Source organism: Squalius cephalus, assembly GCF_949319135.1.
Source record: "Squalius cephalus genome assembly, chromosome: 11".
Classification (NCBI taxonomy): domain Eukaryota; kingdom Metazoa; phylum Chordata; class Actinopteri; order Cypriniformes; family Leuciscidae; genus Squalius; species Squalius cephalus.
In genome coordinates, this window is record NC_137132.1 from 360,001 (window position 1) to 382,500 (window position 22,500).

General features: G+C 46.2%; 1 protein-coding gene across 5 annotated transcripts in view; it reads right to left on the reverse strand.

Annotated features, from left to right (window-relative positions):
- sik3 (SIK family kinase 3) overlaps positions 1 to 22,500 on the reverse strand; it is a 67,495-nt gene that overhangs the window by 32,442 nt on the left and 12,553 nt on the right. For 3 of the 5 annotated variants that reach the window (XM_079886467.1, XM_079886468.1, XM_079886466.1), the window contains exons 2-11: positions 20,210 to 20,326; positions 18,860 to 18,923; positions 18,469 to 18,630; positions 15,877 to 16,001; positions 15,468 to 15,591; positions 14,434 to 14,552; positions 14,190 to 14,300; positions 13,972 to 14,094; positions 12,939 to 13,010; positions 12,691 to 12,800 (exon numbers count right to left, since the gene is read on the reverse strand). In XM_079886467.1, the coding sequence (XP_079742593.1) occupies positions 12,691 to 12,800; positions 12,939 to 13,010; positions 13,972 to 14,094; positions 14,190 to 14,300; positions 14,434 to 14,552; positions 15,468 to 15,591; positions 15,877 to 16,001; positions 18,469 to 18,630; positions 18,860 to 18,923; positions 20,210 to 20,326 (1,127 nt within the window). The other 2 variants (XM_079886470.1, XM_079886469.1) reach the window with 2 other exon arrangements.

Genomic DNA, 22,500 nt, shown 5'->3' on the forward strand with positions numbered 1-22,500 from the left:
TAGAGTGATCTGGAAGGGACTTTAGTTAGGTGAGAGGGGTTTAGAGTGATCTGGAAGGGACTTTAGTTAGGTGAGAGTTGTTTAGAGTGAACTGGGAGGGACTTTAGTTAGGTGGGAGGGGTTTAGAGTGATCTGGAAGGGACTTTAGTTAGGTGAGAGTTGTTTAGAGTGAACTGGAAGGGACTTTAGTTAGGTGAGAGTTGTTTAGAGTGATCTGGAAGGGACTTTAGTTAGGTGAGAGTTGTTTAGAGTGATCTGGAAAGGACTTTAGTTAGGTGAGAGTTGTTTAGAGTGATCTGGAAGGGACTTTAGTTAGGTGAGAGTTGTTTAGAGTGAATTGGAAAGGACTTTAGTTAGGTGAGAGTTGTTTAGAGTGATCTGGAAGGGACTTTAGTTAGGTGAGAGTTGTTTAGAGTGAACTGGGAGGGACTTTAGTTAGGTGAGAGTTGTTTAGAGTGAACTGGGAGGGACTTTAGTTAGGTGTGAGGGGTTTAGAGTGAACTGGAAGGGACTTTAGTTAGGTGAGAGTTGTTTAGAGTGAACTGGGAGGGACTTTAGTTAGGTGAGAGTTGTTTAGAGTGAACTGGAAGGGACTTTAGTTAGGTGAGAGTTGTTTAGAGTGAACTGAGATGGACTTTAGTTAGGTGAGAGTTGTTTAGAGTGAACTGGGAGGGACTTTAGTTAGGTGAGAGTTGTTTAGAGTGAACTGAGATGGACTTTAGTTAGGTGAGAGTTGTTTAGAGTGATCTGGAAGGGACTTTAGTTAGGTGAGAGTTGTTTAGAGTGAACTGGAAGGGACTTTAGTTAGGTGAGAGTTGTTTAGAGTGAACTGGGAGGGACTTTAGTTAGGTGAGAGTTGTTTAGAGTGAACTGGAAGGGACTTTAGTTAGGTGAGAGTTGTTTAGAGTGATCTGGAAGGGACTTTAGTTAGGTGAGAGTTGTTTAGAGTGAACTGGGAGGGACTTTAGTTAGGTGAGAGTTGTTTAGAGTGAACTGGGAGGGACTTTAGTTAGGTGAGAGGGGTTTAGAGTGATCTGGAAGGGACTTTAGTTAGGTGAGAGTTGTTTAGAGTGAACTGGGAGGGACTTTAGTTAGGTGAGAGTTGTTTAGAGTGAACTGGGAGGGACTTTAGTTAGGTGAGAGTTGTTTACAGTGAACTGGGAGGGACTTTAGTTAGGTGAGAGTTGTTTAGAGTGAACTGGAAAGGACTTTAGTTAGGTGAGAGTTGTTTAGAGTGAACTGGGAGGGACTTTAGTTAGGTGAGAGTTGTTTAGAGTGAACTGGGAGGGACTTTAGTTAGGTGAGAGTTGTTTAGAGTGAACTGGGAGGGACTTTAGTTAGGTGAGAGGGGTTTAGAGTGAACTGGGAGGGACTTTAGTTAGGTGAGAGTTGTTTAGAGTGAACTGGAAAGGACTTTAGTTAGGTGAGAGTTGTTTAGAGTGAACTGGGAGGGACTTTAGTTAGGTGAGAGTTGTTTAGAGTGAACTGGGAGGGACTTTAGTTAGGTGAGAGTTGTTTAGAGTGATCTGGAAGGGACTTTAGTTAGGTGAGAGTTGTTTAGAGTGAACTGGGAGGGACTTTAGTTAGGTGAGAGGGGTTTAGAGTGAACTGGGAGGGACTTTAGTTAGGTGAGAGTTGTTTAGAGTGAACTAGAAAGGACTTTAGTTAGGTGAGAGTTGTTTAGAGTGAACTGGGAGGGACTTTAGTTAGGTGAGAGTTGTTTAGAGTGAACTGGGAGGGACTTTAGTTAGGTGAGAGTTGTTTAGAGTGAACTGGGAGGGACTTTAGTTAGGTGGGAGGGGTTTAGAGTGAACTGGGAGGGACTTTAGTTAGGTGAGAGTTGTTTAGATTGAACTGGGAGGGACTTTAGTTAGGTGAGAGTTGTTTAGAGTGAACTGGGAGGGACTTTAGTTAGGTGAGAGGGGTTTAGAGTGAACTGGGAGGGACTTTAGTTAGGTGAGAGTTGTTTAGAGTGAACTGGGAGGGACTTTAGTTAGGTGAGAGGGGTTTAGAGTGAACTGGGAGGGACTTTAGTTAGGTGAGAGTTGTTTAGAGTGAACTGGGAGGGACTTTAGTTAGGTGAGAGTTGTTTAGAGTGAACTGGGAGGGACTTTAGTTAGGTGTGAGGGGTTTAGAGTGAACTGGGAGGGACTTTAGTTAGGTGAGAGGGGTTTAGAGTGAACTGGGAGGGACTTTAGTTAGGTGAGAGGGGTTTAGAGTGATCTGGAAGGGACTTTAGTTAGGTGAGAGTTGTTTAGAGTGATCTGGAAGGGACTTTAGTTAGGTGAGAGTTGTTTAGAGTGAACTGGAAAGGACTTTAGTTAGGTGAGAGTTGTTTAGAGTGAACTGGGAGGGACTTTAGTTAGGTGAGAGTTGTTTAGAGTGAACTGGGAGGGACTTTAGTTAGGTGAGAGTTGTTTAGAGTGAATTGGAAAGGACTTTAGTTAGGTGAGTTGTTTAGAGTGAACTGGGAGGGACTTTAGTTAGGTGGGAGGGGTTTAGAGTGAACTGGGAGGGACTTTAGTTAGGTGAGAGTTGTTTAGAGTGAACTGGGAGGGACTTTAGTTAGGTGAGAGTTGTTTAGAGTGAACTGGAAAGGACTTTAGTTAGGTGAGAGTTGTTTAGAGTGAACTGGGAGGGACTTTAGTTAGGTGAGAGTTGTTTAGAGTGAACTGGGAGGGACTTTAGTTAGGTGAGAGTTGTTTAGAGTGAACTGAGAGGGACTTTAGTTAGGTGAGAGTTGTTTAGAGTGAATTGGAAAGGACTTTAGTTAGGTGAGAGTTGTTTAGAGTGAACTGGGAGGGACTTTAGTTAGGTGAGAGTTGTTTAGAGTGAATTGGAAAGGACTTTAGTTAGGTGAGAGTTGTTTAGAGTGAACTGGAAGGGACTTTAGTTAGGTGAGAGTTGTTTAGAGTGAACTGGGAGGGACTTTAGTTAGGTGAGAGTTGTTTAGAGTGAATTGGAAAGGACTTTAGTTAGGTGAGAGTTGTTTAGAGTGAACTGGGAGGGACTTTAGTTAGGTGGGAGGGGTTTAGAGTGAACTGGGAGGGACTTTAGTAAGGTGGGAGGTAGGCTTGGCACGATAGTCGGTGTTACCGGTGTTACACGGTGTTCAGTCGCAACACCGGTTTCATCACTTGCCTACCGCAGCACCGCAAAAAAATATTTTTTCAACAATTACGCAGTATTCATATTTTCTGTCACCAGTTGACTAGCGTTGTATTATCACGCTCAACCATTCAAGCGTGACAAAACAAGAGACCGCGCTGCCTATTACACGCACAGTGCACGCGCGCGCACACACACACACGGAAAAGACGCGTCAGTATAATAATAACGAACCCATCATTCAAACACTGTGGTTGAATCTGAGATCGCGCCCTATACCCTCAAAAAGGGCGTTATTGTTCTCAACATGATCTCGTCAAGCAGTGAAAAATAGAGGACACTGACAACGCGCTGAAAAGACAGGACCGAGCAGGTAATATTTAATATGAAACAAAGTCTCAACTTTCAAATTTGGTCAATCAAACAAAAATAAAATATGCCTACCGTTTTTTGGCTCTTTAATGTGTCATGACAGATTGCCTCAGTTAAAGCCAAGTTCAAATCCACCGAAGTCAATAACTCTTTTGACTGATTTGTCGCACAAAAATGGTGGAATTTGATTGGTCAGATCGCATGTCAATCAAACTCAATACGAATGATGAATTGACGCCATGTAAAAAAAAAAAAAAAAAAACATCACTCTAACCCCCAGGTGAAACCGGTAATACCGGTGTTGTCACAAGTCGATTAACCGGTGGGAGAATATTATCACAGTCACATCTCTAGTGGGAGGGGTTTAGAGTGAACTGGGAGGGACTTTAGTTAGGTGAGAGTTGTTTAGAGTGAACTGGAAGGGACTTTAGTTAGGTGAGAGTTGTTTAGAGTGAACTGGGAGGGACTTTAGATAGGTGAGAGTTGTTTAGAGTGAACTGGGAGGGACTTTAGTTAGGTGAGAGGGGTTTAGAGTGAACTGGGAGGGACTTTAGTTAGGTGAGAGTTGTTTAGAGTGAACTGGGAGGGACTTTAGTTAGGTGAGAGGGGTTTAGAGTGAACTGGAAGGGACTTTAGTTAGGTGAGAGTTGTTTAGAGTGAATTGGAAAGGACTTTAGTTAGGTGAGAGTTGTTTAGAGTGAACTGGGAGGGACTTTAGTTAGGTGGGAGGGGTTTAGAGTGAACTGGGAGGGACTTTAGTTAGGTGAGAGTTGTTTAGAGTGAACTGGGAGGGAGTTGTTTAGAGTGAACTGGAAGGGACTTTAGTTAGGTGAGTTGTTTAGAGAGAACTGTGAGGGATTTTAGTTAGGTGAGAGTTGTTTAGAGTGAACTGGGAGGGAGTTGTTTAGAGTGAACTGGAAGGGACTTTAGTTAGGTGAGTTGTTTAGAGAGAACTGTGAGGGATTTTAGTTAGGTGAGTTGTTTAGAGTGAACTGGGAGGGACTTTAGTTAGGTGAGAGTTGTTTAGAGTGAACTGGAAGGGACTTTAGTTAGGTGAGAGTTGTTTAGAGTGAACTGGGAGGGACTTTAGTTGGGTGAGAGTTGTTTAGAGTGAACTGGGAGGGACTTTAGTTAGGTGAGAGTTGTTTAGAGTGAACTGGAACTTTAGTTAGGTGAGAGGGGTTTAGAGTGAACTGGGAGGGACTTTAGTTAGGTGAGAGTTGTTTAGAGTGAACTGGAAGGGACTTTAGTTAGGTGAGAGTTGTTTAGAGTGAACTGGGAGGGACTTTAGTTAGGTGAGAGTTGTTTAGAGTGAACTGGAAAGGACTTTAGTTAGGTGGGAGGGGTTTAGAGTGAACTGGGAGGGACTTTAGTTAGGTGAGAGTTGTTTAGAGTGAACTGGGAGGGACTTTAGTTAGGTGAGAGTTGTTTAGAGTGAACTGGAAGGGACTTTAGTTAGGTGAGAGTTGTTTAGAGTGAACTGGGAGGGACTTTAGTTAGGTGAGAGTTGTTTAGAGTGAACTGGGAGGGACTTTAGTTAGGTGAGAGTTGTTTAGAGTGAACTGGAAGGGACTTTAGTTAGGTGAGAGGGGTTTAGAGTGAACTGGGAGGGACTTTAGTTAGGTGAGAGTTGTTTAGAGTGAACTGGAAGGGACTTTAGTTAGGTGAGAGTTGTTTAGAGTGAACTGGAAGGGACTTTAGTTAGGTGAGAGGGGTTTAGAGTGAACTGGGAGGGACTTTAGTTAGGTGAGAGTTGTTTAGAGTGAACTGGGAGGGACTTTAGTTAGGTGAGAGTTGTTTAGAGTGAACTGGAAGGGACTTTAGTTAGGTGGGAGGGGTTTAGAGTGAACTGGGAGGGACTTTAGTTAGGTGAGTTGTTTAGAGTGAACTGGGAGGGACTTTAGTTAGGTGAGAGTTGTTTAGAGTGAACTGGAAAGGACTTTAGTTAGGTGGGAGGGGTTTAGAGTGAACTGTGAGGGATTTTAGTTAGGTGAGAGTTGTTTAGAGTGAACTGGAAGGGACTTTAGTTAGGTGAGAGTTGTTTAGAGTGAACTGGAAGGGACTTTAGTTAGGTGAGAGTTGTTTAGAGTGAACTGGGAGGGACTTTAGTTAGGTGAGAGTTGTTTAGAGTGAACTGGAAAGGACTTTAGTTAGGTGGGAGGGGTTTAGAGTGAACTGGGAGGGACTTTAGTTAGGTGAGAGTTGTTTAGAGTGAACTGGGAGGGACTTTAGTTAGGTGAGAGTTGTTTAGAGTGAACTGGAACTTTAGTTAGGTGAGAGGGGTTTAGAGTGAACTGGGAGGGACTTTAGTTAGGTGAGAGTTGTTTACAGTGAACTGGGAGGGACTTTAGTTAGGTGAGAGTTGTTTAGAGTGAACTGGGAGGGACTTTAGTTAGGTGAGAGTTGTTTACAGTGAACTGGGAGGGACTTTAGTTAGGTGAGAGTTGTTTACAGTGAACTGGGAGGGACTTTAGTTAGGTGAGAGTTGTTTACAGTGAACTGGGAGGGACTTTAGTTAGGTGAGAGTTGTTTAGAGTGAACTGGAAGGGACTTTAGTTAGGTGAGAGTTGTTTAGAGTGAACTGGAAGGGACTTTAGTTAGGTGAGAGTTGTTTAGAGTGAACTGGGAGGGACTTTAGTTAGGTGAGAGTTGTTTAGAGTGAACTGGAAAGGACTTTAGTTAGGTGGGAGGGGTTTAGAGTGAACTGGGAGGGACTTTAGTAAGGTGAGAGTTGTTTAGAGTGAACTGGGAGGGACTTTAGTTAGGTGAGAGTTGTTTAGAGTGAACTGGGAGGGACTTTAGTTAGGTGAGAGTTGTTTAGAGTGAACTGGAAGGGACTTTAGTTAGGTGAGAGGGGTTTAGAGTGAACTGGGAGGGACTTTAGTTAGGTGAGAGTTGTTTAGAGTGAACTGGAAGGGACTTTAGTTAGGTGAGAGTTGTTTAGAGTGAACTGGAAGGGACTTTAGTTAGGTGAGAGTTGTTTAGAGTGAACTGGGAGGGACTTTAGTTAGGTGAGAGTTGTTTAGAGTGAACTGGAAAGGACTTTAGTTAGGTGGGAGGGGTTTAGAGTGAACTGTGAGGGATTTTAGTTAGGTGAGAGTTGTTTAGAGTGAACTGAGAGGGACTTTAGTTAGGTGAGAGTTGTTTAGAGTGAACTGGAAGGGACTTTAGTTAGGTGAGAGTTGTTTAGAGTGAACTGAGAGGGACTTTAGTTAGGTGAGAAGGGTTTAGTGTGAACTGGGAGGGACTTTGGTTAGGTGAGAGTTGTTTAGAGTGAACTGGGAGGGACTTTAATTAGGTGAGAGTTGTTTAGAGTGAACTGGAAGGGACTTTAGTTAGGTGAGAGTTGTTTAGAGTGAACTGGGAGGGACTTTAGTTAGGTGAGAGTTGTTTAGAGTGAACTGGAAGGGACTTTAGTTAGGTGAGAGTTGTTTAGAGTGAACTGGAAGGGACTTTAGTTAGGTGAGAGTTGTTTAGAGTGAACTGGGAGGGACTTTAGTTAGGTGAGAGTTGTTTAGAGTGAACTGGAAAGGACTTTAGTTAGGTGGGAGGGGTTTAGAGTGAACTGGGAGGGACTTTAGTAAGGTGAGAGTTGTTTAGAGTGAACTGGGAGGGACTTTAGTTAGGTGAGAGTTGTTTAGAGTGAACTGGGAGGGACTTTAGTTAGGTGAGAGTTGTTTAGAGTGAACTGGAAGGGACTTTAGTTAGGTGAGAGGGGTTTAGAGTGAACTGGGAGGGACTTTAGTTAGGTGAGAGTTGTTTAGAGTGAACTGGAAGGGACTTTAGTTAGGTGAGAGTTGTTTAGAGTGAACTGGAAGGGACTTTAGTTAGGTGAGAGTTGTTTAGAGTGAACTGGGAGGGACTTTAGTTAGGTGAGAGTTGTTTAGAGTGAACTGGAAAGGACTTTAGTTAGGTGGGAGGGGTTTAGAGTGAACTGTGAGGGATTTTAGTTAGGTGAGAGTTGTTTAGAGTGAACTGAGAGGGACTTTAGTTAGGTGAGAGTTGTTTAGAGTGAACTGGAAGGGACTTTAGTTAGGTGAGAGTTGTTTAGAGTGAACTGAGAGGGACTTTAGTTAGGTGAGAAGGGTTTAGTGTGAACTGGGAGGGACTTTGGTTAGGTGAGAGTTGTTTAGAGTGAACTGGGAGGGACTTTAATTAGGTGAGAGTTGTTTAGAGTGAACTGGAAGGGACTTTAGTTAGGTGAGAGTTGTTTAGAGTGAACTGGGAGGGACTTTAGTTAGGTGAGAGTTGTTTAGAGTGAACTGGAAGGGACTTTAGTTAGGTGAGAGTTGTTTAGAGTGAACTGGAAGGGACTTTAGTTAGGTGAGAGTTGTTTAGAGTGAACTGGGAGGGACTTTAGTTAGGTGAGAGTTGTTTAGAGTGAACTGAGATGGACTTTAGTTAGGTGAGAGTTGTTTAGAGTGAACTGAGATGGACTTTAGCTAGGTGAGAGTTGTTTAGAGTGAACTGGAAGGGACTTTAGTTAGGTGAGTAGTTTAGAGTGAACTGGGAGGGACTTTAGTTAGGTGAGAGTTGTTTACAGTGAACTGGAAGGGACTTTAGTTAGGTGAGAGTTGTTTAGAGTGAACTGGGAGGGACTTTAGTTAGGTGAGAGTTGTTTAGAGTGAACTGGGAGGGACTTTAGTTAGGTGAGAGTTGTTTACAGTGAACTGGAAGGGACTTTAGTTAGGTGAGAGTTGTTTAGAGTGAACTGGGAGGGACTTTAGTTAGGTGAGAGTTGTTTAGAGTGAACTGGGAGGGACTTTAGTTAGGTGAGAGTTGTTTAGAGTGAACTGGAAGGGACTTTAGTTAGGTGAGAGTTGTTTAGAGTGAACTGGGAGGGACTTTAGTTAGGTGAGAGTTGTTTAGAGTGAACTGGGAGGGACTTTAGTTAGGTGAGAGTTGTTTAGAGTGAACTGGAAGGGACTTTAGTTAGGTGAGAGTTGTTTACAGTGAACTGGAAGGGACTTTAGTTAGGTGAGAGGGGTTTAGAGTGAACTGGGAGGGACTTTAGTTAGGTGAGAGTTGTTTAGAGTGAACTGGGAGGGACTTTAGTTAGGTGAGAGTTGTTTAGAGTGAACTGGAAGGGACTTTAGTTAGGTGAGAGTTGTTTACAGTGAACTGGAAGGGACTTTAGTTAGGTGAGAGTTGTTTAGAGTGAACTGGGAGGGACTTTAGTTAGGTGAGAGTTGTTTACAGTGAACTGGAAGGGACTTTAGTTAGGTGAGAGTTGTTTAGAGTGAACTGGAAGGGACTTTAGTTAGGTGAGAGTTGTTTACAGTGAACTGGAAGGGACTTTAGTTAGGTGAGAGTTGTTTAGAGTGAACTGGAAGGGACTTTAGTTAGGTGAGTAGTTTAGAGTGAACTGGGAGGGACTTTAGTTAGGTGAGAGTTGTTTAGAGTGAACTGGAAGGGACTTTAGTTAGGTGAGAGTTGTTTACAGTGAACTGGAAGGGACTTTAGTTAGGTGAGAGTTGTTTACAGTGAACTGGAAGGGACTTTAGTTAGGTGAGAGTTGTTTACAGTGAACTGGAAGGGACTTTAGTTAGGTGAGAGTTGTTTAGAGTGAACTGGGAGGGACTTTAGTTAGGTGAGAGTTGTTTAGAGTGAACTGGGAGGGACTTTAGTTAGGTGAGAGTTGTTTAGAGTGAACTGGAAGGGACTTTAGTTAGGTGAGAGTTGTTTAGAGTGAACTGGAAGGGACTTTAGTTAGGTGAGAGTTGTTTAGAGTGAACTGGGAGGGACTTTAGTTAGGTGAGAGTTGTTTAGAGTGAACTGAGATGGACTTTAGTTAGGTGAGAGTTGTTTAGAGTGAACTGGAAGGGACTTTAGTTAGGTGAGAGTTGTTTAGAGTGAACTGGGAGGGACTTTAGTTAGGTGAGAGTTGTTTAGAGTGAACTGAGATGGACTTTAGTTAGGTGAGAGTTGTTTAGAGTGAACTGGGAGGGACTTTAGTTAGGTGAGAGTTGTTTAGAGTGAACTGAGATGGACTTTAGTTAGGTGAGAGTTGTTTAGAGTGAACTAGGAGGGACTTTAGTTAGGTGAGAGTTGTTTAGAGTGATCTGAGATGGACTTTAGTTAGGTGAGAGTTGTTTAGAGTGAACTGGGAGGGACTTTAGTTAGGTGAGAGTTGTTTAGAGTGAACTGAGATGGACTTTAGTTAGGTGAGAGTTGTTTAGAGTGAACTGGGAGGGACTTTAGTTAGGTGAGAGTTGTTTAGAGTGAACTGAGATGGACTTTAGTTAGGTGAGAGTTGTTTAGAGTGAACTGGGAGGGACTTTAGTTAGGTGAGAGTTGTTTAGAGTGAACTGGGAGGGACTTTAGTTAGGTGAGAGTTGTTTAGAGTGAACTGAGAGGGACTTTAGTTAGGTGAGAGTTGTTTAGAGTGAACTGGGAGGGACTTTAGTTAGGTGAGAGTTGTTTAGAGTGAACTGGGAGGGACTTTAGTTAGGTGAGAGTTGTTTAGAGTGAACTGGAAGGGACTTTAGTTAGGTGAGAGTTGTTTAGAGTGAACTGGGAGGGACTTTAGTTAGGTGAGAGTTGTTTAGAGTGAACTGGGAGGGACTTTAGTTAGGTGAGAGTTGTTTAGAGTGATCTGGAAGGGACTTTAGTTAGGTGAGAGTTGTTTAGAGTGAACTGGAAGGGACTTTAGTTAGGTGAGAGTTGTTTAGAGTGATCTGGGAGGGACTTTAGTTAGGTGAGAGTTGTTTAGAGTGATCTGGAAGGGACTTTAGTTAGGTGAGAGTTGTTTAGAGTGAACTGGAAGGGACTTTAGTTAGGTGAGAGTTGTTTAGAGTGATCTGGAAGGGACTTTAGTTAGGTGAGAGTTGTTTAGAGTGAACTGGGAGGGACTTTAGTTAGGTGAGAGTTGTTTAGAGTGAACTGGGAGGGACTTTAGTTAGGTGAGAGTTGTTTAGAGTGAACTGGAAGGGACTTTAGTTAGGTGAGAGTTGTTTAGAGTGATCTGGGAGGGACTTTAGTTAGGTGAGAGGGGTTTAGAGTGAACTGGGAGGGACTTTAGTTAGGTGAGAGTTGTTTAGAGTGAACTGGGAGGGACTTTAGTTAGGTGAGAGGGGTTTAGAGTGAACTGGGAGGGACTTTAGTTAGGTGAGAGTTGTTTAGAGTGAACTGGGAGGGACTTTAGTTAGGTGAGAGTTGTTTAGAGTGAACTGGGAGGGACTTTAGTTAGGTGAGAGTTGTTTAGAGTGAACTGGGAGGGACTTTAGTTAGGTGAGAGTTGTTTAGAGTGATCTGGAAGGGACTTTAGTTAGGTGAGAGTTGTTTAGAGTGAACTGGAAGGGACTTTAGTTAGGTGAGAGTTGTTTAGAGTGATCTGGGAGGGACTTTAGTTAGGTGAGAGTTGTTTAGAGTGATCTGGAAGGGACTTTAGTTAGTTGAGAGTTGTTTAGAGTGAACTGGAAGGGACTTTAGTTAGGTGAGAGTTGTTTAGAGTGATCTGGAAGGGACTTTAGTTAGGTGAGAGTTGTTTAGAGTGAACTGGAAGGGACTTTAGTTAGGTGAGAGTTGTTTAGAGTGATCTGGAAGGGACTTTAGTTAGGTGAGAGTTGTTTAGAGTGAACTGGGAGGGACTTTAGTTAGGTGAGAGTTGTTTAGAGTGAACTGGGAGGGACTTTAGTTAGGTGAGAGTTGTTTAGAGTGAACTGGAAGGGACTTTAGTTAGGTGATAGTTGTTTAGAGTGATCTGGAAGGGACTTTAGTTAGGTGAGAGTTGTTTAGAGTGAACTGGAAGGGACTTTAGTTAGGTGAGAGTTGTTTAGAGTGAACTGAGAGGGACTTTAGTTAGGTGAGAGTTGTTTAGAGTGAACTGGAAGGGACTTTAGTTAGGTGAGAGTTGTTTAGAGTGAACTGGGAGGGACTTTAGTTAGGTGAGAGTTGTTTAGAGTGATCTGGGAGGGACTTTAGTTAGGTGAGAGTTGTTTAGAGTGAACTGGGAGGGACTTTAGTTAGGTGAGAGTTGTTTAGAGTGAACTGGGAGGGACTTTAGTTAGGTGAGAGTTGTTTAGAGTGATCTGGAAGGGACTTTAGTTAGGTGAGAGGGGTTTAGAGTGAACTGGGAGGGACTTTAGTTAGGTGAGAGTTGTTTAGAGTGAACTGGAAGGGACTTTAGTTAGGTGAGAGTTGTTTAGAGTGATCTGGGAGGGACTTTAGTTAGGTGAGAGTTGTTTAGAGTGAACTGGAAGGGACTTTAGTTAGGTGAGAGGGGTTTAGAGTGATCTGGGAGGGACTTTAGTTAGGTGAGAGGGGTTTAGAGTGAACTGGGAGGGACTTTAGTTAGGTGAGAGGGGTTTAGAGTGATCTGGGAGGGACTTTAGTTAGGTGAGAGGGGTTTAGAGTGAACTGGAAGGGACTTTAGTTAGGTGAGAGGGGTTTAGAGTGATCTGGGAGGGACTTTAGTTAGGTGAGAGGGGTTTAGAGTGAACTGGGAGGGACTTTAGTTAGGTGAGAGTTGTTTAGAGTGAACTGGAAGGGACTTTAGTTAGGTGAGAGTTGTTTAGAGTGATCTGGGAGGGACTTTAGTTAGGTGAGAGTTGTTTAGAGTGAACTGGAAGGGACTTTAGTTAGGTGAGAGGGGTTTAGAGTGATCTGGGAGGGACTTTAGTTAGGTGAGAGTTGTTTAGAGTGAACTGGAAGGGACTTTAGTTAGGTGAGAGGGGTTTAGAGTGATCTGGGAGGGACTTTAGTTAGGTGAGAGGGGTTTAGAGTGAACTGGGAGGGACTTTAGTTAGGTGAGAGTTGTTTAGAGTAAACTGGGAGGGACTTTAGTTAGGTGAGAGTTGTTTAGAGTGAACTGAGAGGGACTTTAGTTAGGTGAGAGTTGTTTAGAGTGAAATGGGAGAGACTTTAGTTAGGTGGGAGGGGTTTAGAGTGAACTGGGAGGGACTTTAGTTAGGTGAGAGTTGTTTAGAGTGAACTGAGATGGACTTTAGTTAGGTGAGAGTTGTTTAGAGTGATCTGGGAGGGACTTTAGTTAGGTGAGAGTTGTTTAGAGTGAACTGGGAGGGACTTTAGTTAGGTGAGAGTTGTTTAGAGTGAACTGGGAGGGACTTTAGTTAGGTGGGAGGGGTTTAGAGTGAACTGGGAGGGACTTTAGTTAGGTGGGAGGGGCTTGTTAAGCCATAACTCCAGCTGGAGTAAAATACAGCAAATATAGACAGGAAAAACACAAGCATTGTCTGAGAGGTGAAGTACCTGGGGTCGGGGACGCCTACAGTGTGGCGCCTCATGGACAGGTATCGGGCCATCGCCTCTGGACTGGGCTCTTCTCCCTCATCGCTGTCCAGAGCCATCGGCCCGTCAGTCTGTAACACACACACACACACACACACACACACACACACAAGCACACAACACACGGGTCACGACACACTGCGGATTAGATGATCCATCCTACACCTGATACTCAGTCCACACTTTTTTATTCTGACTGAATTGCTCACCTCAACGATCTGATTCTCTGGGTTTATGAGCTGGACCTGCGGTACCGTCATACTGACGGCGTTACTCAGATCCTGCGCAAACACAGAGCATATCTTATCACATAACCACAATCCCTTTCAACTCCAACAAAACCGCCCCACAATTCCATTCCACAGCCTTTAAAGGTGACATATCATCAAAATCTGTCTTTCTCCGTGTGTAAGTGCTGTAATCGGGTCCCGGTGCTTCTACCGACACAGAAAACGTGAAAAGTGAAACCCAGTGACTGTGTTCTGGTGAGCCTTTCTCTGCAAGCATGTTATAAAATAAGCCGATCAGATCTCGCTCTCCTTCTGACGTATGAAGAGGATCTTATTATAATATTACCGGCCCTTAATCTGCACGTTTACACACACCAGCCGACATTTGGTTCCACACGCGCCAACAGAGACCAGTTCTAGCGCACTGATGAAGATCCAGCAGAGCCTGAAGCTGTTCTGTGGTTGAGCACAGACGAGCACTGAACACTATTGACCAGAACATGTCACCGCTGTCTTATAAACACCTCAGGAACTGTGGACACTTGTGGAGAAGTTAAACATGATGATGAGGTGATCAGTGTAACTCCACAACAACTACAGAAATGTCTCCACTAACATTCAGAAGCTCTTCCTGAGTCTCTCCGTAAGGCTGCACTCGCTACTGGTTATTCTGGGATTCTGGATGAGGGAGATTGGCCTGTTCTGTTATTGCCGGAGTTTCTGAAGCTCGAGTAAAGACTCTGCACACCCAAAAAGGGGCAAATTTGACAAGCTGTAATAAATGATCTGTGGAATATTTTGAACTGAAAATTCACAGGCACATTCTGGGGACACCATAGATTTATATTACATCTTGTGAAAAGAGGCATAATATGTCACCTTTAAAATCATCATTAATTCTCCAGAAGAGTAGGACACTCAGCTTTCATACAATATGCAAATAAGGCACCCTGAAGCTCATGCATATTCCCCTCATTAGGCATCAAAAGTTGCTAACGGCAACGGCACACACCTGCAGCGGGTAGAGGGGGCGGGGCGTGGGCGGAGCCATGCACAGGTTCTTGTGCCGCTTCAGCTTGTCAGACAGCAGACTGTAGGTGGCGCTGTAGTGATCATACGCATCCGTGTGCAGAGACTGCAGTCGACACGCAATACAATCAATGTTTCAGAAGAGTTCATGTGAATGACAGAGACATGCCGTGTGTGTGTGTGTGTGTGTGTGTGTGTCACCTGTAAGGTCCGCTCGCGGTCGAAGCCCATATCTGACATGGCCATTAGCACTTGCTCGTTAATTAACTCTGTTTCTCTCTCCACCTTCACCTGCTCACACTCTGCTATCAGCTACAGACACACAGAGAAACGTTTCTACACATCGTAAGGCATGACATTTAGTTTTACAAACTTTTAACAGTTTGATCATCACGTGTGTGTGTGTGTGTGTGTGTGTGTGTGTGTGTGTGTGTGTGTGACTTACTCTGTCAAACTCCGGATCCGGGTCTCCTTGTCTCATCCACTTGTTCTTGCAGATCTGCTCCATTGAAAGCCGTCGACTGGGTTCCAGAATCAACATGTGTCTGATCAGATACTCACAGTCTGAAACACACATACAGGTCTGTCACGGCTCGAGTGTGTGTGTGTGTGTGTGTGTGTGTGTGTGTGAGTGAGTGAGTGTGTAAGTGAGTGAGTGAGTGTGAGTGAGAGAGTGAGTGTGTGTGTGTGTGTGAGTGAGAGAGTGTGAGTGAGTGAGAGAGTGTGTGAGTGAGTGTGTGTGTGAGAGAGTGTGAGTGAGTGAGTGTGTGTGTGTGTGTGTGTGTGTGTGTGTGAGTGAGAGAGTGAGTGTGTGTGTGTGAGTGAGAGAGTGTGAGTGAGTGAGTGTGAGTGAGAGAGTGAGTGTGTGTGTGTGTGTGAGTGAGAGAGTGTGAGTGAGTGAGAGAGTGTGTGAGTGAGTGTGTGTGTGAGAGAGTGTGAGTGAGTGAGTGTGTGTGTGTGTGTGTGTGTGTGTGAGTGAGAGAGTGAGTGTGTGTGTGTGAGTGAGAGAGTGTGAGTGAGTGTGAGAGAGTGTGAGTGAGTGAGTGTGTGTGTGTGTGTGTGTGTGTGTGTGTGTGTGTGTGTGTGTGTGTGTGTGAGAGAGTGAGTGTGTGTGTGTGAGTGAGAGAGTGTGAGTGAGTGAGAGAGTGTGTGAGTGAGTGTGTGTGTGAGAGAGTGTGAGTGAGTGAGTGTGTGTGTGTGTGTGTGTGTGTGTGAGTGAGAGAGTGAGTGTGTGTGTGTGAGTGAGAGAGTGTGAGTGAGTGTGAGAGAGTGTGAGTGAGTGTGAGAGAGTGTGAGTGAGTGAGTGTGTGTGTGTGTGTGTGTGTGTGTGTGTGTGTGTGTGTGTGTGTGTGTGTGAGAGAGTGAGTGTGTGTGTGTGAGTGAGAGAGTGTGAGTGAGTGTGAGAGAGTGTGAGTGAGTGAGTGAGTGTGTGTGTGTGTGTGTGTGAGTGTGAGTGAGTGAGTGTGTGTGTGTGTGTACCTGTGGACATGAAGAACGGGATACGGAATTTCCCACTGAGGACTCGAGCGCGGAGGTTCTGTAAAGTGCTTCCGTCGAACGGTAACGCGCCACAAACCAGGACATACAGAACCACGCCCAAACTCTACAGAGAGAGAGAGAGAGAGAGAGAGAGAGAGAGAGAGAGAGAGAGAGAGAGAGAGAGAGAGAGCTCTACACCTGTGGCCAAGGAAGTGATTGAACACCTGAACTCAATGATTTGGAGGTTTTGTCCCAATACGTTTGGGAATATAGTGTTTGTAAATAACATTAGAATTTCTTGACCAGTCTTGAAGAAAAAAACTAGATGACTAACTTTTCAGACCAGTCTAAGCAGTTTATGCAACCGACTCTATGTGTTAGTGAGGTCAGAGCCAGACGCTGGTTTTACCCATATGTCCACTTTTGGTCCGTCGTACTCCTTCCCCTCGAAGAGTTCGGGCGCCGCATACGGAGGACTGCCACACCACGTCTTCAGCAGCTGTCCTCGAGAAAACAGATTACTGAAGCCGAAATCTGGAGGACAGAGACCGATGGGTCAAGTACACTGAACACACACTCACTCACTCACTCACTCACACACTCACTCACTGACTCACTCACTGACTCACTCACTGACTCACTCACTGACTCACTCACTGACTCACTCACTGACTCACTCACTGACTCACCCACCGACTCACCCACCGACTCACTCACTCACTCACTCACACACTCACTCACTGACTCACTCACTGACTCACTCACTGACTCACTCACTGACTCACCCACCGACTCACCCACCGACTCACTCACCCACTCACTCACTCACTCACTCACTCACTCACTCACTCACTCACACACTCACTCACTGACTCACTCACTGACTCACTCACCGACTCACCCACCGACTCACCCACCGACTCACCCACTCACTCACCCACCCACCCACTCACTCACTCACTCACTCACTCACTCACTCACTCACTCACTCACACACTCACTCACTGACTCACTCCCTGACTCACTCACTGACTCACTCACTGACTCACTCACTGACTCACTCACTGACTCACCCACCGACTCACCCACTGACTCACCCACTCACTCACTCACCCACCCACCCACTCACTCACTCACTCACCCACTCACTCACCCACTCACTCACTCACCGACTCACTCACTCACTCACTCACTCACTCACTCACTCACCCACTCACTGACTCACTCACCGACTCACTCACTCACTCACTCACTCACTCACTCACTCACTCACTCACCCACCCACTCACCCACCCACTCACTGACTCACTCACTCACCCACTGACTCACTCACTCACTCACCCACTGACTCACCCACTGACTCACCCACTCACTCACCCACCGACTCACCCACCCACTCACCCACCCACTCACCCACCCACTCACTCACTCACTCACCCACTCACTCACCCACCGACTCACCCACAGACTCACTCACTCACTCACTCACTCACCCACTCACTCACTGACTCACTCACTCACTCACTCACCCACTCACTCACTGACGGACTCACCCACCGACTCACTCACTCACTCACCCACTCACCCACTCACTCACTGACTCACTCACTCACTCACTCACTCACCCACTCACTCACTCACCCACTCACCCACTCATTCACTCACTGACTCACTCACTCACTCACTCACCCACTCACTCACTGACTCACTCACTCACTCACTCACTCACCCACCGACTCACTCACTCACTCACCCACTCACCCACTCACTCACTGACTCACTCACTCACTCACTCACTCACCCACTCACTCACTCACCCACTCACCCACTCATTCACTCACTGACTCACTCACTCACTGACTCACTCACTCACTCACTCACTCACCCACTCACTCACTCACCCACTCACCCACTCACTCACTGACTCACTCACTCACTCACTCACTCACCCACTCACTCACTCACCCACTCACCCACTCATTCACTCACTGACTCACTCACTCACTCACCCACTCACTCACTCACCCACTCACCCACTCACTCACTGACTCACTCACTCACTCACTCACTCACCCACTCACTCACTCACCCACTCACCCACTCATTCACTCACTCACTCACTCACTCACCCACTCACTCACCCACTCACCCACCGACTCACCCACTGACTCACCCACTCACTCACTCACTCACCCACTCACTCACTCACCCACTCACCCACTCATTCACTCACTGACTCACTCACTCACTGACTCACTCACTCACTCACTCACTCACCCACTCACTCACTCACCCACTCACCCACTCACTCACTGACTCACTCACTCACTCACTCACTCACCCACTCACTCACTCACCCACTCACCCACTCATTCACTCACTGACTCACTCACTCACTCACTCACCCACCGACTCACTCACTCACTCACCCACTCACCCACTCACTCACTGACTCACTCACTCACTCACTCACTCACCCACTCACTCACTCACCCACTCACCCACTCACTGACTCACTCACTCACTGACTCACTCACTCACTCACTCACCCACTCACTCACTCACCCACTCACCCACTCACTCACTGACTCACTCACTCACTCACTCACTCACCCACTCACTCACTCACCCACTCACCCACTCATTCACTCACTGACTCACTCACTCACTCACCCACTCACCCACTCACTCACTGACTCACTCACTCACTCACTCACTCACCCACCGACTCACTCACTCACTCACCCACTCACCCACTCACTCACTGACTCACTCACTCACTCACTCACTCACCCACTCACTCACTCACCCACTCACCCACTCATTCACTCACTGACTCACTCACTCACTCACTCACTCACTCACTCACTCACTCACTCACCCACTCATTCACTCACTGACTCACTCACTCACTCACTCACCCACCGACTCACCCACCGACTCACTCACTCACTCACTCACCCACTCACTCACTCACTCACACACACACCCACCGACTCACCTGCGATCTTGATGTTCAGGTTGTGGTCGAGCAGCAGGTTCTCTGCCTTCAGGTCTCTGTGGACGATGTTCCTGCAATGGCAGAAGTAAACCGCGGCTACGATCTGCTTGAACTTCCGCCGCGCGTCTTTCTCCGCCATGCGCCCGTGAGCCACCAGATGATCTGAGGAACACCGAACACAAACTAGCGCTTGCTCTGTCGTGAAGTGTGCATCATTGATTCTATTATTTAATAATGGACATGATTCTAACAGGTTAAATGTTCCTGTATAAAATAGTCACTTGTGTTCCTGCAATGGAGTGAACAAGTCTATGAATGATCTGATCTGTTTTTCTCAACAGATTCAAAAGATTCTAATCACTGCGAAGAATCAAACGATTGATTCACTCACCGAAGATCTCTCCTCCACTGGCGTACTCCGTCACCAGATAGATCAACCGCTCCGTCTCCATCACCTGCCACACACACACACACACAACACACACACACACACACACAACACACACACACACACACACTGAGCACCAGTCGCATTCAACCATACACAAACCAATAGAAGTGACCTAGTAGAGGCGGATGATGTGTGTGTGTGTGTGTGTGTGTGTGTGTGTGAGACCTGGTAGAGGCGGATGATGTGTGTGTGTGAGACCTGGTAGAGGCGGATGATGTGCGGGTGTGTGTGTGTGTGTGTGTGTGAGACCTGGTAGAGGCGGATGATGTGCGGGTGTGTGTGTGTGTGTGTGTGTGTGTGTGTGTGTGTGAGACCTGGTAGAGGCGGATGATGTGTGTGTGTGTGTGTGAGACCTGGTAGAGGCGGATGATGTGTGTGTGTGTGTGTGTGAGACCTGGTAGAGGCGGATGATGTGTGTGTGTGTGTGTGAGACCTGGTAGAGGCGGATGATGTGTGTGTGTGTGTGTGAGACCTGGTAGAGGCGGATGATGTGTGTGTGTGTGTGTGTGAGACCTGGTAGAGGCGGATGATGTGTGTGTGTGTGTGTGTGAGACCTGGTAGAGGCGGATGATGTGTGTGTGTGTGTGTGTGAGACCTGGTAGAGGCGGATGATGTGTGTGTATGTGTGTGAGACCTGGTAGAGGCGGATGATGTGTGTGTGTGTGTGTGTGTGTGAGACCTGGTAGAGGCGGATGATGTGTGTGTGTGTGTGTGAGACCTGGTAGAGGCGGATGATGTGTGTGTGTGTGTGTGTGAGACCTGGTAGAGGCGGATGATGTGTGTGTGTGTGTGTGTGAGACCTGGTAGAGGCGGATGATGTGTGTGTGTGTGTGTGTGAGACCTGGTAGAGGCGGATGATGTGCGGGTGTGTGTGTGTGTGTGTGTGTGTGTGTGTGTGTGTGTGTGTGTGTGAGACCTGGTAGAGGCGGATGATGTGCGGGTGTGTGTGTGTGTGTGTGTGTGTGAGACCAGGTAGAGGCGGATGATGTGTGTGTGTGTGTGTGTGAGACCTGGTAGAGGCGGATGATGTGTGTGTGTGTGTGTGTGTGTGTGTGTGTGTGTGTGTGTGTGTGTGAGACCTGGTAGAGGCGGATGATGTGTGTGTGTGAGACCTGGTAGAGGCGGATGATGTGTGTGTGTGTGTGTGTGTGTGTGTGTGTGAGACCTGGTAGAGGCGGATGATGTGTGTGTGTGAGACCTGGTAGAGGCGGATGATGTGCGGGTGTGTGTGTGTGTGTGTGTGAGTGAGACCTGGTAGAGGCGGATGATGTGTGTGTGTGTGTGTGAGACCTGGTAGAGGCGGATGATGTGCGGGTGTCTCAGCATCTTCATGATCTGAACCTCTCGGAAGATCTTCTTCAGGTTCTCGTCGTCCAGCTGAGTCTTATCAACTATCTTTATCGCAACCTAGAACACACACAAGAGTGTTTATTAGCATCATCACAAACATGCAGTTCATTAGCATAAACACAGGCCGTTTACGGGTTGCCAAGCGACATAATGATCAAACAGCATCTATGAATGAGTGACTGGCGGATGATTAATATAAAGTTAAACGGATGTGCAGATACACGTGTGTGAACTGAAGAAAACAATTTTCAATAAAAAATTGCTAGTAAATTACAAAAACAATCACAAAAAGGGCAAGTAACATTGAATTAGACATGAAATTTTTAAGTAGAAAAACTGTATTAATAATATATTATAATAAAATAGTATTTTATTGTGTGTGTGTGTGTGTGTGTGTGTGTGTGTGTGTGTGTATGTGCGTGTTACAACAACTTCAGATTTGTCTGCCCAGATTGTGTGTTATGTGAGAGAGACAGACAGCAGTTCCAGTTAATATCTCTGGATCCGCTCCAGCTACAGTGATGCAACATCTGGACACACACTCCCTCACTCACTCCCTCACTCACTGACTTACTCACTCACTCACTCACTCACTCACTCACTGACTTACTCACTCACTCACTGACTTACTCACTCACTCACTCACACACTCACACACTCACTCACACACTCACACACTCACACACTCACTCACTCACTCACTCACTGACTTACTCACTCACTCACTCCCTCACTCACTCCCTCACTCACTGACTTACTCACTCCCTCACTCACTGACTTACTCACTCACTCACTCACTGACTTACTCACTCACTCACTCACACACTCACACACTCACTCACACACTCACACACTCACTCACTCACTCACTCACTGACTTACTCACTCACTCACTCCCTCACTCACTCCCTCACTCACTGACTTACTCACTCACTCACTCACTCACACACTCACTCACACACTCACACACACACTCACACACACACACTCACACACTCACTCACACACTCACTCACACACTCACTCACACACTCACTCACTCACTCACTCACACACACACTCAAACACACACTCACACACTCACTCACACACTCACTCACTCACACACTCACTCACACACTCACTCACACACTCACTCACACTCACTCACTGACTGACTCACTCCCTCACTCACTTACTCACTCACATACTCAATCACACACTCCCTCCCTCCCTCCCTCACTCACTCACTCACTCCCTCACTGCCTCACTCACTCACTCACTCACATACTCACTCACTCACATACTCACTCACTCACATACTCACTCACTCACATACTCACTCACTCACTCACTCACATACTCACTCACTCACATACTCACTCACTCACTCACTCACATACTCACTCCCTCACTCACTTACTCACTCACTCAATCACACACTCACTCACTCACATACTCACTCACATACTCACTCACTCACTCACTGACTTACTCATTCACTCAGTCACTCACTCACTCACTCACTCACTGACTCACTCACTGACTCACTCACTCACTCACTCACTCACTCACTCACATACTCACTCACATACTCACTCACTCACTCACTCACTCACTCACACACTCACACACTCACACACTCACTCACACACTCACTCACACACTCACTCACACACTCACTCACACACACACTCACACACACACTCACTCACATACTCACTCACTCACATACTCACTCACTCACATACTCACACACTCCCTCACTCACACTCACTCCCTCACTGACTCACTCACTCACTCACACACATACTCACTCACTCACTCACTCACATACTCCTCACTCACTCACTCACTCACTCACTGACTCACTCACTCACTCACACACACACTCACTCACTCACTCACTCACACACTCACTCCCTCACACACTCCCTCACACACTCCCTCACACACTCCCTCACACACTCCCTCACACACTCACTCACTCACATACTCACTCACTCACTCACTCACACACTCACTCACACACTCACTCACTCACTCACTCACTCACACACTCACTCACTCACTCTCACACATTCACTCACTCACTCACTCACTCACTCACTCACTCACACACACACTCACTCACACTCCCTCACACACTCACTCACTCACACACACACACACACACACACACACACGCTCTCTCACTCACTCACTCACAAACTCACTCACTCACTCGTTCACTCACTCACATACTCACTGAC